This window comes from Pseudorasbora parva, chromosome 16, assembly GCF_024679245.1.
Source record: "Pseudorasbora parva isolate DD20220531a chromosome 16, ASM2467924v1, whole genome shotgun sequence".
In the NCBI taxonomy this organism is placed as follows: Eukaryota; Metazoa; Chordata; class Actinopteri; order Cypriniformes; family Gobionidae; genus Pseudorasbora; species Pseudorasbora parva.
The window spans coordinates 26,325,815-26,341,662 of NC_090187.1; the positions used below are offsets into that span (position 1 = coordinate 26,325,815).

Here is a 15,848-nt window from a genome sequence, read left to right on the forward strand (position 1 = left end):
ACTGGCTTCAGTACAACCCCAAAGCATGAATGATCCACCCCCATGCTTAACAGTTGGACAGAAGTTCTTTTCATTAAATGATGTGCCCTTTCTTCTCCAAACATACCTTTGCTCATTCCGACCAAAAAGTTAGATTTTAACCTCATCGGTCCACAAAACTTGTATCAGGCTTGTCTGTATATTCATTTGCAAACTTCAAATGCTGTTTTTTGTGGTGAGGATGTAGAAGAGGTTTTCTTCTGATGACTCTTCTATGAAGACCATATTTGTACAAGTATCTCTTTATAGTGGTGGAATAGTGTACCACATCTCCAGTGTCTGCCAGATCTTTATGGAGGGATTGTGCAGACCAATTTCTTGGTCTTCCTTAAAAAGCAAATATCTTGCTTTAACTTCCACTTTTCCTGAGGACTGCTATTTCTTAATTACATTCCGAACAGAGGATATTAGCATCTGAAAACGATTTGCTATCTTTTTATAGCCTTCTCTTGCTTCATGACTATTTTCAGTTTTAGTTTTCTAGACAACTGCTTAGAAGAACAATGATGCTGATTGTTGAGGCAAAGTCAGATGAGTCTGGACATTTAACACCTTTGAGATTGACATCACCTGGTCTATCCAGATGATGATTGAGAACAATTCACGACACTGTCTGGTCTCAGCTTGCCAAACGGGGCAGTACAAGGTATGAGCAGGGTGCCCAAACTTTTGCAGATGCCATTTTTTTTGTTTGTTTTCTGTTATTGTGAAAGTGTAAATGATGGAAATAAAATAAAACTTTTTTTGACATATTATAAGAATGTCTAATCTGTCATGTGATGCTTTTTGGAGATTTTTCCATCTTTTCTTGGCTTTCTTTATGCACATTAATACATTTTTTTACCTGTGGTGCCCAAACTTTCGATCCCCACTGTATTTGTGTTTTTTATTTAATAAAAAATAAAAAAGCCTTATTTAATAAAATAAAGTAAAAAACTACCTATATCCATAACTCTCACTCTCCGTCTGTCAGGATTTCCTCTATGTGACCCCAACACACAGACAGGCTGCACGAGCAGGAAATGTAGTTCATGCCATGCTGCAGTACCGTCGGAAACTGGAGCGAGGAGAACTTACCCCGGTACAAACACATACAAATAGTTTTTTTCCATCCACTACATTGAAATGCATGCAAAAATAAATATGAGAAAGTTTCATATCATGCCCGCTGTTCTCTCTTCTCAGCTGAGAGCTCTTGGGATTGTCCCTATGTGCTCTTTTCAGTATGAGAGGATGTTCAACACTACTCGTATCCCAGGCATTGAGACTGGTAAGGACATTTTTCATTTATATTTTAATCTACATACAGTACTTGAATATATATGATAGGCGTAAATGTTCATGGATGCTTATTTAAAACCACACGCTTTTGTTTATGCTCAGATTTTGTGCAGCATCTGACGGACAGGAAGCACTTGGTGGTGTATCATCGAGGCCGTTTCTTTAAGGTGTGGTTGTACTACGGTGGTCGCCACCTTTTGCCCTCAGAGCTTGAGCTGCAGTTTCAACGTATCCTGGATGACAAATCTGAACCACAACCTGGAGAGCTCAAGCTCCCTTCACTGACAGCTGGAAACAGGTGAAGAAGACCTCGTAAAATAGTCCTGAGACTGTGTATTAAACCAGGTTTTCAAACTGGGGTTTTATAACAATATACTATTTAAATGATAATAGTATATAATAACAATGTTGGGGCATGAATATTTCTGTAAATTAAATTAAATTAAAAAAAGATGTCAACTTAGGGGGGTGGGGGGTGTCTAATGCTATTTCATGCATTCCTACTCTGTTAAAGAGTTTGATTCTCATGCTAAACATGGCCAATATATATATTCGTTATACAACGAGTTGGTCGTATGGCGGAGTATTTCTATGCCAAATACACTACTTCATTATTAGAAATTGCTTGTATGGTAACTCTTCCCAGATGAGCGTGTACGAGCAAGTAAGAGCAACTGTGCGCACATCAAAGTCCCTGTCCCAAATGGCACACTTCATGTGCACTTTCGGTCTTGTGGACTTACAATGGCCATTGCGTGCACGTGTCCGTCCATTCGTCGTTTAAGCTTAAAGAATGGTGCTCGCGGGCGCCCCCTTTCCGGCTGCTATGCGCCCTCAAATCTCACTTCAGCTGAGCCCTCAAGTTTGCGAACTATGCAGAGGACTTCTACCCAGCAGTCAAATCGGCATTACGTCGTGAAAGTGCGGATTTAGAGGTAGGCCGTGAGGGTGTATGGTGCCATTTGGGACAGGGCCAAAGAGCTTTGTTTGGGTTACGGGAGCTGTGTGTGTGTGTGTGTGTGTGTGTGCTTGTGACTCTTTAGCTCCGCCCACTGCACGCCTGAACGAGCTCAGCTGTTGTTGCAAAGAATAGGTACAGCTTATAAATAACAAATCTGATAAAACGAAATACTATTCAGAGATAGAAAGGATGCCAAACTTCTTAATAGGTACTCAAGATTTACATGAGATTTGAAGAAACTGTGTGTTATGTACCGTTTAATAGAAATCTTCCCCTTTAACACACATGCAGGGTTCCTTGGGCCAGGGCACGTTTAAAGTACTTTAGAGAGGGTGTCAACCGGGCGTCTCTGGAAGCCATAGAGACGGCTGCCTTTTTCCTGACCCTGGACGATGAGGCGCATGGATATGATCCAGAAAACATACGGTCCCTGGACCTCTACGCCAAATCTCTACTCCATGGAAAGTGCTATGACAGGTAGGAACCAGTATTATTTTAGCATCATTTAATATACTTTTAGTATATATTTGTTATATTTGTATTTAGCTTTATTTTTTATTTCAGTTTCAATTACTTAAACTTATTTCAGTTAGTTGCCAAGGCAACATTTCTAATTTAAATGACCATGGTGACCATGATTAGCACATCTTCAAACCTTCAAACCACACAAACACATATAAATGTACATTAACTGATCAATCTTCTCGCACCTGTCAGGTGGTTTGATAAATCCTTCACTTTCATTGTCTACAAGAACGGTAAAATGGGCGTCAACACTGAGCATTCGTGGGCTGACTCACCTATCATTGGGCATATGTGGGAGGTAAACAAATAACAATAATTCTAAATATATTTATGAAGTGACACTAATTAGCTGTAAGAAATAACATCCATTTCAACTTTCTGTTCAGTATGTTTCGGCCACAGATTGTTTCCACCTGGGTTATACTTCAGAGGGACATTGCAAAGGAGACATCAACAAAAGCTTGGCGCCCCCTACCAGACTACAGTGGGACATCCCAAAAGCTGTGTGTATTATCCTTACATCTTAGGTCTTGACATGGTTTTTGACATGGTAATTTTTACATGTGATACATTGATAACTGATTAAACCTTATGTCTCTCTCAGTGCCAGGAGATTATTGAAGGTTCTTACATGATTGCAAAGAGAATTGCTGACGATGTGGATTTCCACGGCTGCTTATTTAATGAGTTTGGGAAGGGCCTGATAAAGAAATGCAGAACAAGTCCAGATGCTTTTATCCAGCTGGCACTGCAACTAGCTCAATACAGGGTACAAGCCACACATATGCACATACACTGTATTGTCAAAAGTTTTGGGCCTTTACATGCACATGAACTTTAATTACATCCCTTTCTTAATCCGCAGGGTTTAATATGGAGTTACAGCTTTAACAACGTAAACTCTTCTGGGAAGGCTTTCCACAAGGTTTAGGAGTGTGTTAATGGGATTTTTTATTCTAGAAGCATATTTGTGAGGTCAGGCACTGATGTTGGACGAGAAGGCCTGGCTTGCAGTCTCCGCTCTTATTCCTCCCATAGGTGTTCTATCAGGTTGAGGTCAGGACTCAGGACTCTATGCAGGCCAGTCATGTTTCTCCACACCAAACTCGCTCATCCAATTTTTATGGACTTTGCTTTGTGCACTGGTGCACAGTCATGTTGGAACAGGAAGGGGCCATCCCCAAACTGTTACACAAAATTGGGAGCAATAAATTGTCCAAAATCTTGGTATGGTCTTGGTCTTGGCCTTGGTATGCTGAATCATTAAGAGTTTCTTTCACTGGAACTCAAGCACAACCCCTAAAAAACAACCCCACACCATAATTCCCCCTCCATCAAACTTTACACTTGGCACAATGCAGGCAAGTACCACTTTCCTGACCACCGCAAAACCGAGACTCATCCATAAGATTGCCAGACAAAGAAGCATGATTTGCCACTCCAGAGAACACGTCTGCACTGCTCTAGAGTCCAGTGACAGCGTGCTTTCCACCACTGCACCCAACACTTTGCCTTGCATTTGGTGATGTAAGGCTTGGATGCTGCTGCTTGGCCATGGAAACCCGTTCCATGAAGCTCTCTATGCACTGTTCTTGAGCTAATCTGAAGGCCACACAAAGTTTGGAGGTCTGTAGCTATCGGCTGCAGAAAGTTTGGCGACTTCTGCACACTGTGCGCCTCAGCATGCGCTGACCCCACTCTGTAATTTTACACGGCCTACCACTTCGTGGCTGAGATGCTATTGTTCCCAATTTTTAAAAAAAACAAGTTGACCGTAGAATATTTAGTAGTGAGGAAATTTCATTAATGTGCAGGTGACAAACTATCATGCTTGAACTCACTGAGCTCCTGAGAGCGACCCATTCTTTTACAAATTTTTGTAGAAGCAGTCTGCATGCCTAGGTGCTTGTTTTTATACACCTTTGGCCATAGAAATGATTGCAACACCTGAAATGTAATGAATTGGAGGGGTGTCCCAATACTTTTGGCAATATAGTGTATATGTCCCTTTGCAAAAATGTGTCTGTATATTGTAAACAAACTTTTTAAAGCAGTCATTTTTTTGTTTTTGTTGATGTAGGACAAGGGTAAATTCTGTCTGACTTATGAATCATCCATGACACGCATGTTCCGCGAGGGCCGGACGGAAACCGTGCGCTCGTGCACCTGTGAGTCCACAGCGTTTGTAAAAGCAATGGACGACGAGACCATAGTGGTGAGAGTAATATATTTACAGACCCAACCTAGGGGTCATATCTACAAAGTTGCCTAGAGTAACGGTGCCATTTTAAAACTTAACATCATCTGACCTTTTCTTGTTTATCAGAATGAGCAGAGGTTAGCGCTCTTCAAAAAAGCTGCTGATAAACATCAGAACATGTACCGTCTGGCAATGACAGGTGCTGGGATCGATCGGCATCTCTTCTGCCTCTACATTGTGTCCAAAGTAATGGGCATAGACTCACCCTTCCTCAAACAGGTGAGTGCACGTCTGTTTCATGATTATAAATAACCTGTTTAATTTAGCTGAAGTCTTAAGAACACCTTCTTTTGATAGGTTTTGTCTGAGCCCTGGCGTCTCTCCACCAGTCAGACCCCTCAACAGCAGCTCAATCTAATCGACATGCAGAAGTTTCCAAAATATGTGGGAGCAGGAGGTGGCTTTGGGCCTGTGAGTGTCACCCCTACAGTACACAATGTGTCATTGCAATGAGTTTAGTAAATTAATTTCTCCATATATTTGACCAGTTTTGATTTCCAATTGTTTATATGCAGGTTGCTGATGACGGTTATGGTGTTTCTTACATCATTGTCGGCGAGAATCTCATTACATTCCACATTTCCAGCAAGTTCTCCAGCCCTGAGACGGTAAGAGAATTTAAACCTGACATTTTTCTTAACTCATTTTACAGCCACTTTGAGACCATACACTATATTTATGTACCCTTGTTATGGGCCCATTCACACCAAGAATCATAACTATATCAATAACTAAATTAGCATTCACACACCCCTTACAAGTTCATTTTAAGTATATTGAAGTAGTCCACGTATATTTTTAAGTATACTTTATGTAGTTACAGTATTAAATTTTAGTGTTACAGTAGTAAACTTTGAGTACACAACGAGGTTGAGTTTACTACGTTTTTTTATTTTTATTTGTACTGCAACTGCAATTGATCTTATAGGTATACTAATAGATTACTAGTTAAATACTTTTAGCATTTTTTTTGTTTATTAAAATGCACTACTCTCAATAAACTACTAGTTTAACTTAACATCATACTTATAGTTTACCATTTATTTATACAAAAAGGTATTCATTTTTATACTTGAAATATAACTTTAAGTTGATTTGAATTAAATTCACAATGTACACTATCAGTAGACTACACAAAAGTTCAGATACTCAGAATTACGAACATATTATGTGACCCTGGACCACAAAACCAATCATATGTTGCACTGCAGATGCCAACAATACATTGTATGGGTCAAATTTATCGATTTTTTTTTTATGCCAAAAATATTATGTAAAGATCATGTTCCATGAAGAAATTTTGTACATTTCCTACTGTAAATATATTTTAAAAAAAAAATAGTAGTAGTAATCTGCATTGCTAAGGACTTCATTTAGACAGGTTTAAAGGCAATTTTCTTAATATTTTGATTTTTTTTTCACCCTCATATTCCAGATTTTTTGCGTGTTTTTACACAACAATTTGTGTTTGAGATTTCAGTTAAATTTTTTTGTTGTCAAAGTATATACTTCATAAAATTATTTGATCTGCCATTTTGAAAATGTGAATTATCATTTTATTTTTTGATGTGAACAGGCATTAATAAAATGAGTTCACCATAAGTTCAGATGTGGGCCAAACAGGTTTAAAAAAAAATACAGATTCAGTTCATCTGAAAGTTCATCCAAAAACAATATTTCAAAGGCATTCAACTTCATGCCTTTCAAAACCCAAATACATTTTTCAAGAATACTCTGGATTAAATGCGTTATATATATATATATATATATATATATATATATATATATATATATATATATATATATATATATATATATATATATATATATATATATATATATATATATATATATATATATATATAATTTAAAAAAGCATTATTCTAAATGGTACACAGGTTTGGGTGTAACTAGTTACTGTAATTTAATTAGTTTTTTACTTTTTTTAGTAAAGTAAGAGATTACTCTTTTTTTGTATCATTTAACTACAGTTATTAAGTCACAAGTAATTGAACTAAATACTGTGTATAGACTGGAGAAAAATTATATATAATAGAATGGTGGATTTAACATCAAAATTTAAAGTCTGACTTTAAAATGCATGTTTTTATGTATCCTTCTCACATTTGTTATTTATGTCGTTTTATATTATGTATTTTTTTTTTGTTTATTTTCGAACATGAGAGAAATAAAAATACAATAATGTTCAGACATTATTTAAAGAAACAAATAAAGGTGAAAGATAAAAAAATTAATTAATTCTATCTCATGAACGAAAAATCATATTTGAATGACTTAAAACAAAGAGCCATTTCATATCCATCCTTGAATCGTAATAAGTAATTAAAAACTTTTTGAACAGTCATTTGCACAGTAATCTAATTACACTATTGAAAATGTAATTAGTAACTAATTACTTAAGTAACTTACCCAACACTGTGTGGTACATACGATGTTCTTTCACTATATCATACTTCTGAATCTGCTCATCTTAGACTATCTTTTTCTCCCTGTCTTCAGGATTCATTCCGCTTTGGCCAGAATATCAGACAGGCAATGCTGGACATAAGAGCTCTATTCAACCAGAAAGACAAGAAGATGTGACTCCTAAATACAGGAATTTCAACTTTAAAGCTGGCCCAAACTGAAAGCATCAGTTTTACAATAATCTGATTAAAACTATTAGGTTATGCTAGCATTACATAAATTTGTAAATATATTGTAGTTATTTATAGCAAGAACATGTTTAGTGAAAGAGTGCACTTAGATATTTTAGAGCAAAAGGGATTTATGAAAAAATTTAAACAAAAAATGTATTGTATTTAATTGTAAATATTTTAGTATGTGGTCTTTGGCAAATGTCTGTAAATATATCATTGGTGCATATTTACTTTTAAAATGTTAAATTTACCCTGCACTTAAGCAAAAAAGCTGTACACAAAAATATGGGTCTTAACACACACACACTCAATCAGACGCATCTTTTCAAGAATTAAAAAAAAAGATCTGAGATTTATTGGAGGGGATTCAAGGCATATATATATGTAACGATTAGCAAACATGAGAGACAGAAAGAATGACCTTTGTACAGAATATAAAAACAGCTCTACCACAGAACAGAACTAATGATGCTCATGTGAAACAGTGAATATCATACATGACTGCATCTCCAACGTTTAGCACATTCTTTGAGAAACATCGGCACCGCCGTCAAATACGGGGGTGCTTTTCCTAGAATACGAGGTCTTGATTTATTAGAGAGGTATTACCTTGGGTTCCTTCAGTCCAACAATGTTTCCACCGAACAGTGAGGGAAGGGTTATTTTATCCGACGATTGAGGGATAATACAAAAGTAAAAAAAGCAATCCTTTCCCAACACGCGCTTCCTAGTCACTGCAGCTTCATTAACTATTGTTCGAGGCAAAGATTATGAAGTGAACTACCGTATGGGTTGTGCATACTAACAGGAAAGGCTAAAACACATCATGGCTAAGTATGAAACCGCAGGTGATGTGCGAACAGAAGATATTTGAAAGTAATCAACAGTATCAGATAAGAATTATACTATTAATCATACGTTCTACTTGGAAGCTGCCTCACAAACAGGTGCATGGTCAGTTAATGTAACAGAAAACTATACACATAAAAAGGCAATTGAATTTTCTTCGTTAAATGTTCTTCTGCTTTATAACCGTGTCCATGTAGAATCTGCCTGAAGGCCAAGGTGGGCAGATGTTTTATATATCATTACGCTGATATATTTTCAGGTGAGGCTAGAGTACGCTAGCTGTTCGGGCCGCTCAGGTTTAAGATGTGGCTCCTGGGGTGGTGTTGACATTCTGTGTGGCCACCTGCGGTGCGACTTCGATGATGCGGGGTTTGTCGATGATGCGTGCTGTGCGGTTGCCTTTCTCTACGATGCCGATGATCCACGCCTGGTGACCCTCGCCGTACTTGGGAGATTTGATCTCGGCGCAAAAACGGGCTGCTTGCTCACGTGGAAGACAAATCAGCAAACCTCCTACATAAAAAAGGAAGAAAAAAAAAAAGAAAAAAAAAAGATTCAGATGAGGGCTGTACAATATATCGAAATGATCAAAATATCGCAAATGTACATATCAAATGGCACGCAATATCTGAATGATTTTAATAGGTCACTTCAACATTGTGAAAAGTGTATGTTTTAGGTCGACGCATAGAGCAGAGAATAGACTGGGCACAGGACTGTCACTTATGTGACTTGCTTGATGTTAATAAGAGTTATTAAACTCAATAATTTGCGAAAAACAATAACTTGCAGTCATGCGTTGTCTGACACACCGAAAAGTGAACGACACTGCTGGTCACTTTCAGAAGTTGTAGCGATGCTTTCTTTTCCCAGAAAGTATGTGAAACACAAATGGTTTAATTCTCAGATTTTAAATATTGTTTTTAAAATATTTTACACACTAATTGCAATATCAAATCGCGTAATTTAACAAGATATTGCATATCCCATTTTCAGATTGCTGCTTTTTGCCAGGTTAAATTTTTGTAATATGTCATAATAGCTTAAATACTAGGATAAAATACACTTACAGCGGGATCTAAACATCTGAAGCCATAGTGAAAACATTGTCCCTCATCTCCCCCATTTAAACTCTGAATTAAACATCCCAGAAAATGATAAGCATTATGACATAAAGAAACAAATGTGCTACAAATGTTGTTGTTTTGACCTTTCTATTAATTAAAGAATCCAGTTTTATTAAATCATGGTTTCCAGAAAAAAATATTAGGCAGCAAAAATCAGAAATGTTTCTTGGGCATTAAATATTATTTATATTCGATCATTCTAATATGACCATATTGTAATGATTTCTGAAGGATCACAGAAATAAATTACATTTCAAAATATATTAAAATGAAAAACAGCTTTTTCAAATTTTACTATTTCTTTTTTTTATATTCCTGACCCCAACCCTTTAAATGGTTCTGAACTAAAAAAATTATATTTACATTTATATATATATAATATATATATAAAATGGGTACATTTATTTAATTATTTTTTACTTTTTTTGGTTCACTAAAGACTTTCAGACACCTTGGTACACTTTGCCACCACACGAATAAAAAAAGGTGCACTGCATATCAGATCTTATACCTGAGGTCTCTGGGCAGGTACCGTGCATAAGGCCAAACATGTTCCCGCAAGCTTTGCTGACGGCAGCCATTTTGGCGAGAACTGGTAAGTTGTGAATGACGAAGGACACCTCTGTACGCTGCTGCCGTGCCAGGTTCTGTGCGTGGCCCAGGATCCCAAACCCTGTGATGTCAGTCGCTGCGTGCGCGTTGAAGGTGTGCATCAGCCCGGCAGCTGGACCGAGATGGACAGAAAAAGTCAAATGTTTGCTTGAAACTTATTTATGAGCCACACACGTGTCATATACTGACCTGTTCTGTTGAGTCGAGCCATGTTCAACATGGCCTCCTGATAAGCCAGTTCAACATCCTCCTGAGTGACGACCAACTTTATCTTATTCCATTTCTCTGGCTGAGACAGAAACAAAGATAGCAAGCAGTTAGACTCTATTCAAGCTATAAAATAAAATGACAAATGTCTTAAACACTCACAATGTCCAGCCACTGGTGCACTGCGACCGCCACTTGTGTTCCCAGTGGTTTGGTAAGAACCAGCACATCCCCTGGTACTGCATTATCTGGCCTAGAACATTCACAAAATTACAGGAATGGACAGACCTATTATTTGAGCATGTAGCAATAACTAGCTAGATTACATAAAATTAGAGATACTTACATAATGAACTCATTAGGTTGGCACACTGTTGTGGCCACGCCTCCCAGGACTATCCAAGGATTTATAACAGTCTGACCACCTGTAACGGAGGTTCCCGCCTCCTCAGATGCATCCTTAAACCCCTGGATGACCAGTGGCATGACCTTATCACGCTCCTACAAAACACACACATCATGGGATATTTGTTTTGTATACTACATTCATTAATACCAAATGTATTAATCCTATAAATAATAGTCAAACAAATCAAATTTTATGAAATAGAACAATTTAGACAACTTTAGACTAAATAAAAAAATTAATAAACATTTAAAAAAGGGGTTTTAATTTGATACATCTGGGCCCGGTTTTTTAAAAAGTTTAATCCGGATAAAATTGCCAGTGTGGGGTCAATATAAGGTTATTTTTATTTGAAATGAAAACACACATTTAATTTAAAAAAAAATAAAAACAAAAATCAGTGATTGCCATTCTTTGCATTTTTTGGTTATTCTGTAATCATTGCATGCACCACTGATAAATATTCTAAAAACAAAAATATTTTCGATTGTGATGAATATATATATCAGTTAGTGGCAGAATAAAATGTATTGTTTTTGGTCAATTTTGACAGCTGTTTGGGGGATTATTTTATGAGGCCAAACTCTTTCTACTTTGCTGTAGACCTATACTGAAAGGCAGAATACGTTAAAGCCTACCTAATCACTGTAGCCTGACGGATGAACAAATACAATTAAAACCTTATGAATTAATAGGATATCTTGTAGGATACTGCATGATCCAAATATAGTATTATTTGATACATTTTTAAAGTTTTCATCACATTTTGGGCATGAAATCCTCGCTGAATCCACCCTTCTGATGGGATCAGTTTAATCCATATTTTCGGGATCAAAGTGATCCAAATCCTACAAAAAAAGTTCTGAAAAACCCAAACTAAAGGTTTGATCCGGATCAAACCCCAGATTGGATTACGTGATCTAATCCGATTATGTAATCCGTTTTTTCTTTTGAAAAACACATTTTCAAGATTTGATCCAATCCGTTATCCAAAATCCTAGTGGATTACTTTTGAAAAACTGGGCCCAGGCTTTTAATGCCTCATATAGTATGATATAGGGGAATATGAGGCTTACATTTGAAGAAAAACACCAATTTTTTTTAGCTCAATCTGAGCAAGTTACTGATATTTATACGGCCAAACTGTTAGATGTAATTCTGATTGCTTTTAATGTATTCCCTGTCGATTTTAATCACACTAGCAGACAAATAACATAAAATGCATTTATCCTAAATATGGTATTTAAATGCTTAGTTTGATCAAAGCTCTGTAGTTTTTCTGTAGGCAAAACATATATTATAATATAATTTCATGCAATACAGTGATGGTTAAGACAAGAGTTGTACAAATAGTTCCTCAAAAGCCTGATGTATGTTTGTAACATGATTTTTCTAAAAAAAAAAAAATGAAGTACAGGTAATCAAGCAAACCTTGTGAAGTGCAATAAGTCCAGTTAGTGTTCATTTTGCTAACAATGAAAATGTTATTCTTATAAAGTTATTCAGAGGTTTCAGGTTTTTAGAATTATAATAAAATGCCTTTTAAATGCTAAAAAAGAAAAGGTATAAACATAATACACAACAGGATTTTCATCAAAGTTGATTCAGTTGATAATTTAGAGACCATAGAAATTTGCCAAATACTATACAGTTACTGCAGCACATTTACCCCAAAATATACTGCAAATTATACACATTTTTCTCAGCCTCACCTTCTCTGTGAGTTTGTTGCTGACACCAAGAAGCATCAGCATGTTATCGCATTCTGTCACACCCATGGCGTACAGGTCACTCAGCACATTGGCACAAGCAATTCTCCCCTAGAAGGCAAGAGAATTCATGTTAATAATATAATGACACATTTTCTGTCTGTGATGCATTTAATCTTTAATGTTATTCAAAAGTGAGTATTTACCATCATATATGGATCATCCACTATGGGGTAGATATAATCTGTGGTCTGCACAAGTGACAAGCCGCCATGTCTCAACGGAATCACACAGGTGTCCATACCAATGCCTATTGGAAGCAAACATTGTTATTTAAAACATGGTTAATGGTTTGACTGATGTTTTATGTAGCGTTGAACCTTAACGTTACGGTGTCATTTTCGCTGCTAGAGCTCATTTATTTAAAACAAAGGTGTAGCTTTGATTTCACAGAATCATGGGAGATGTCTTCACCTCTACAGCTGGTGGAAAAGACCCCGAAGGGACTCGGGCAGAATATTCACAGATTAACTAATGTATTAAACAGTAATAGCTAATAAGAGACCATCGCGACACATGGCTCGAGAGCAGTGGAGATTTTATTAAGCTGTAGACAACACTTCTTCTGGAGAAGCATAACGGTATGTGGGCTAACGCAGCTCTGTTTTATCATATTAGATACATTTGAGTGTGTTAAAAGTTGTTATAATGCTACTCTGTGCATTCGCTCGGTGGCTAATATGAGACACTGGTTCACAGTACAGAGCTAGATCAATATTAGGCATGGTAAATTATGGTACTTGCGGTAAATCATGAAAACCAGATTTAAACAATTAGACTGTGTTGAGCTATATAACAATGATTAGTTTTCTGTCAGTGAATGTATTTAAAGAGTTGCTCACCCATCTAATAAAACGCATCATATATTAAAGTGTCTCTGGAGTTTCCATGGTTTTCAAAAAAAAACTAAAAAACTGAAATTGTGGATAACGTAGATATGATCTCATTTATGGACGATACACATTCCGTGTCCTGGTTTTTTCTCTGGCCAGACTAATGAAAGAGCTTTTTAAAATCTTTAAAAACTTAAATTTTATTTATCTCTCTCTCTCTCTCTCTCTCTCTCTCTCTCTGTGTGTAGTTATGTACCTAGCCTGGGCATTACAGCCCCAAGGAACTGCTCATCTTCCTGATAATGGTTTTCCTGCAGGGATTCTAGCAGTTTCTGGAGCACATCTTGAGGTACTTTGCAACCTGTTCCCTTGAGCTCTGTGAAGCGTGTTAGTCTGAAGTTTTTGTCCAGATCATAACTCTCTGGGTTAAAAGATTCCCGCACCGACATGTTTAAAAAACAAAACGTCACTGGCACGCACACCTTCACAATGCAATCTGAAAAAGAAAGAAAGAAGCATTACAGTGTGTAGGCTACAAATACAAAATTAAGACATTAAAAGAGAGATTTCACACAAACAAACAACCTGCAACTAGTGATAATAATACTGCATCGTACAATTTTACACTAAATATGATTTAAAATAATGCAACAGTTTTGGATGCTTTTCACTGATGCTCAGAGCCGATCCTCCCCTTTAAAAACATCAGCTCTGTTCAAAACTCTTGCTGAGCTGAATTCACTGTCCATCCTTCTTTGTTTACATGGCAATGTTTTTCGCTTCCTCTGAATCACTCACTTTTTTTACAGGCCGGTTCATAACTGAATAAAAAACAAAACACTCTTAACTTACAGGTTTAACGCATTCTGCTCTTTATTTTGACTATTTCCTGTGATAAATAAATAGTTATTTGTAAACAGATAATGCAAGGCATCTTAATCTACAGATATATGGGTGCATGCTGATGTTGTGATCTCTCGGATCAGATAGTTCGAAATGCACTCATGTGGCGCGCGCTCTCCAAGACTGATTCGTTTTAGTGATTCGATTCGTTTGAAGAGTTCTTTTCAATGAACCAGCGGAAAAATTATGACTCGTTTTTACCCATCACCCAAGTGTTCCCAAAGGTCTCTGCTAAACTTTTCTTTATTGTGCACAATAAATATATAACATTTATAAAATCAATTCAGACACCAATACAGTAGACAGCAAATACGTATGTGCAATTAGTTCAATTAAAATATACATTTTAAAAAACAGTTTGCCGAGTTGTTTCTTCAACTTTTACTTAAGCTAGACAATTAGCAATAGCCTTTTTAAGTGAAAAATAAGATTTCGCCTTGACTGTTTAAATCTATAAATGCAAGGATAACGAAGAATAAAAAATAAACGCTATGCATGCGCTTGCAAACGGCTTCAATGAGTCATTTAAAAAAGAATCATGTCAAACGAACAATTCGCTCATGAATCACTAATACCGCTGCACGCGCTGATCCAATGCAACGCCTCCCGCTGCTCGGTCACTTTTCAACGCATCTAATATACAATACAACGTATGCATGTTAAGAAAACCCGTTTAAGATGTCAAATGAGCAATATTAATAACAGAAGCAACCAGCCGAAGTGTTTCTAAAAATGTCGGCGGTGGAAAAAATTAACCCTTAAAGCGCCCGCGCCATGATTGCAGTGTGCACAACAGAGTAATAATATAGAATTAAAATTATTTGGTGCACTTTACACAAATTTCGCTGATTATGTCTTCTACTGGAATAAATTAGATAGCTCTCCTCACAGTTAAAGCATTGTGGCACAGTTATATTCGTGCTCCATTTCCCCTTTAATTGTGCTGTTCAGTTTGTGCTTACCGGTTTCGCTCGATACAAGAGACGCGACGCTCCCGCAATGCACCGCGCGCCGAAAGAGCGCCTCGAAAATGTGCCTGAAAAGACTGACACTGATTGCAATAAACTATTTCTTGGCGAACAGCTCCATTTTCGTGATGCGTTCACGATTACTTAAAATGTTCAGGCGATGATACGTTAAGCTCGAACATCAATTCAAGCTAACGAGTGTTCTGAGGAGATATTTTAATTAAAAAGTCCAAGTTCTAGAGGGGTCCTTCTTTCCCGCGTGACGTAATCACCTCCCCTTTAAAGGAGATAGGAGTGTGGCAACAAAAAATGCCCACATTAGTTTGTACCTTTAAACTTACTGTGGTCTTGCCATTTTTATAAGTATTTACAGATTTGTGTCTTTGGTTTATAAAAGCCTACGTATTATTTTAAGTTACTAAGTAACCATTCTTTAATTATGATTAAT

The 15,848-nt window shown here is 36.8% G+C and overlaps 2 protein-coding genes across 10 annotated transcripts in view; one reads left to right on the forward strand and one right to left on the reverse strand.

Annotated features, from left to right (window-relative positions):
• cpt1b (carnitine palmitoyltransferase 1B (muscle)) overlaps nucleotides 1-7,952 on the forward strand; it is a 14,676-nt gene extending 6,724 nt beyond the window's left edge. For both annotated transcript variants that reach the window (XM_067420075.1, XM_067420074.1), the window contains 12 exons: nucleotides 1,013-1,120; nucleotides 1,225-1,309; nucleotides 1,423-1,618; nucleotides 2,573-2,758; nucleotides 2,999-3,104; nucleotides 3,193-3,309; nucleotides 3,411-3,575; nucleotides 4,887-5,021; nucleotides 5,133-5,285; nucleotides 5,364-5,477; nucleotides 5,582-5,674; nucleotides 7,587-7,952. In XM_067420075.1, coding sequence (XP_067276176.1) covers nucleotides 1,013-1,120; nucleotides 1,225-1,309; nucleotides 1,423-1,618; nucleotides 2,573-2,758; nucleotides 2,999-3,104; nucleotides 3,193-3,309; nucleotides 3,411-3,575; nucleotides 4,887-5,021; nucleotides 5,133-5,285; nucleotides 5,364-5,477; nucleotides 5,582-5,674; nucleotides 7,587-7,670 — 1,542 coding nt within the window. In that variant the 3' untranslated portion in view covers nucleotides 7,671-7,952. The remainder of the gene's footprint in view (nucleotides 1-1,012; nucleotides 1,121-1,224; nucleotides 1,310-1,422; nucleotides 1,619-2,572; nucleotides 2,759-2,998; nucleotides 3,105-3,192; nucleotides 3,310-3,410; nucleotides 3,576-4,886; nucleotides 5,022-5,132; nucleotides 5,286-5,363; nucleotides 5,478-5,581; nucleotides 5,675-7,586) is intronic.
• A 108-nt stretch (nucleotides 7,953-8,060) lies between these two features.
• Nucleotides 8,061-15,643, reverse strand: sephs1 (selenophosphate synthetase 1). 8 transcript variants are annotated; one of them, XM_067420076.1, is made up of 9 exons: nucleotides 15,395-15,643; nucleotides 13,786-14,025; nucleotides 12,843-12,946; nucleotides 12,640-12,747; nucleotides 10,868-11,022; nucleotides 10,684-10,774; nucleotides 10,504-10,603; nucleotides 10,214-10,426; nucleotides 8,061-9,088 (listed from the first exon to the last, which is right to left on the reverse strand). In XM_067420076.1, exons 2-9 carry the CDS (start codon nucleotides 13,976-13,978, stop codon nucleotides 8,874-8,876), a joined length of 1,179 nt encoding a protein of 392 aa, XP_067276177.1. In that variant the 5' UTR covers nucleotides 13,979-14,025; nucleotides 15,395-15,643; the 3' UTR covers nucleotides 8,061-8,873. The 8 variants fall into 8 exon arrangements, with proteins under 8 accessions (XP_067276177.1, XP_067276178.1, XP_067276183.1 ...); XM_067420077.1 differs by lacking the exon at nucleotides 15,395-15,643 and adding an exon at nucleotides 15,268-15,389; XM_067420082.1 differs by lacking the exon at nucleotides 15,395-15,643 and adding an exon at nucleotides 15,322-15,370.
• Nucleotides 15,644-15,848: the final 205 nt, after the last annotated feature.

Excerpts from the sequence above, each read along its gene's own strand:
- sephs1 (XM_067420076.1), bottom strand. The coding sequence starts at position 13,978 with ATGTCGGTGCGGGAATCTTTTAACCCAGAGAGTTATGATCTGGACAAA. Across the intron at positions 12,947-13,785 it reads GGCTGTAATGCCCAGGCTAG|GCATTGGTATGGACACCTGT; the intron begins GTACATAACTAC and ends TGCTTCCAATAG. Across the intron at positions 9,089-10,213 it reads TACCTGCCCAGAGACCTCAG|GAGGTTTGCTGATTTGTCTT; the intron begins GTATAAGATCTG and ends TTTTTTATGTAG.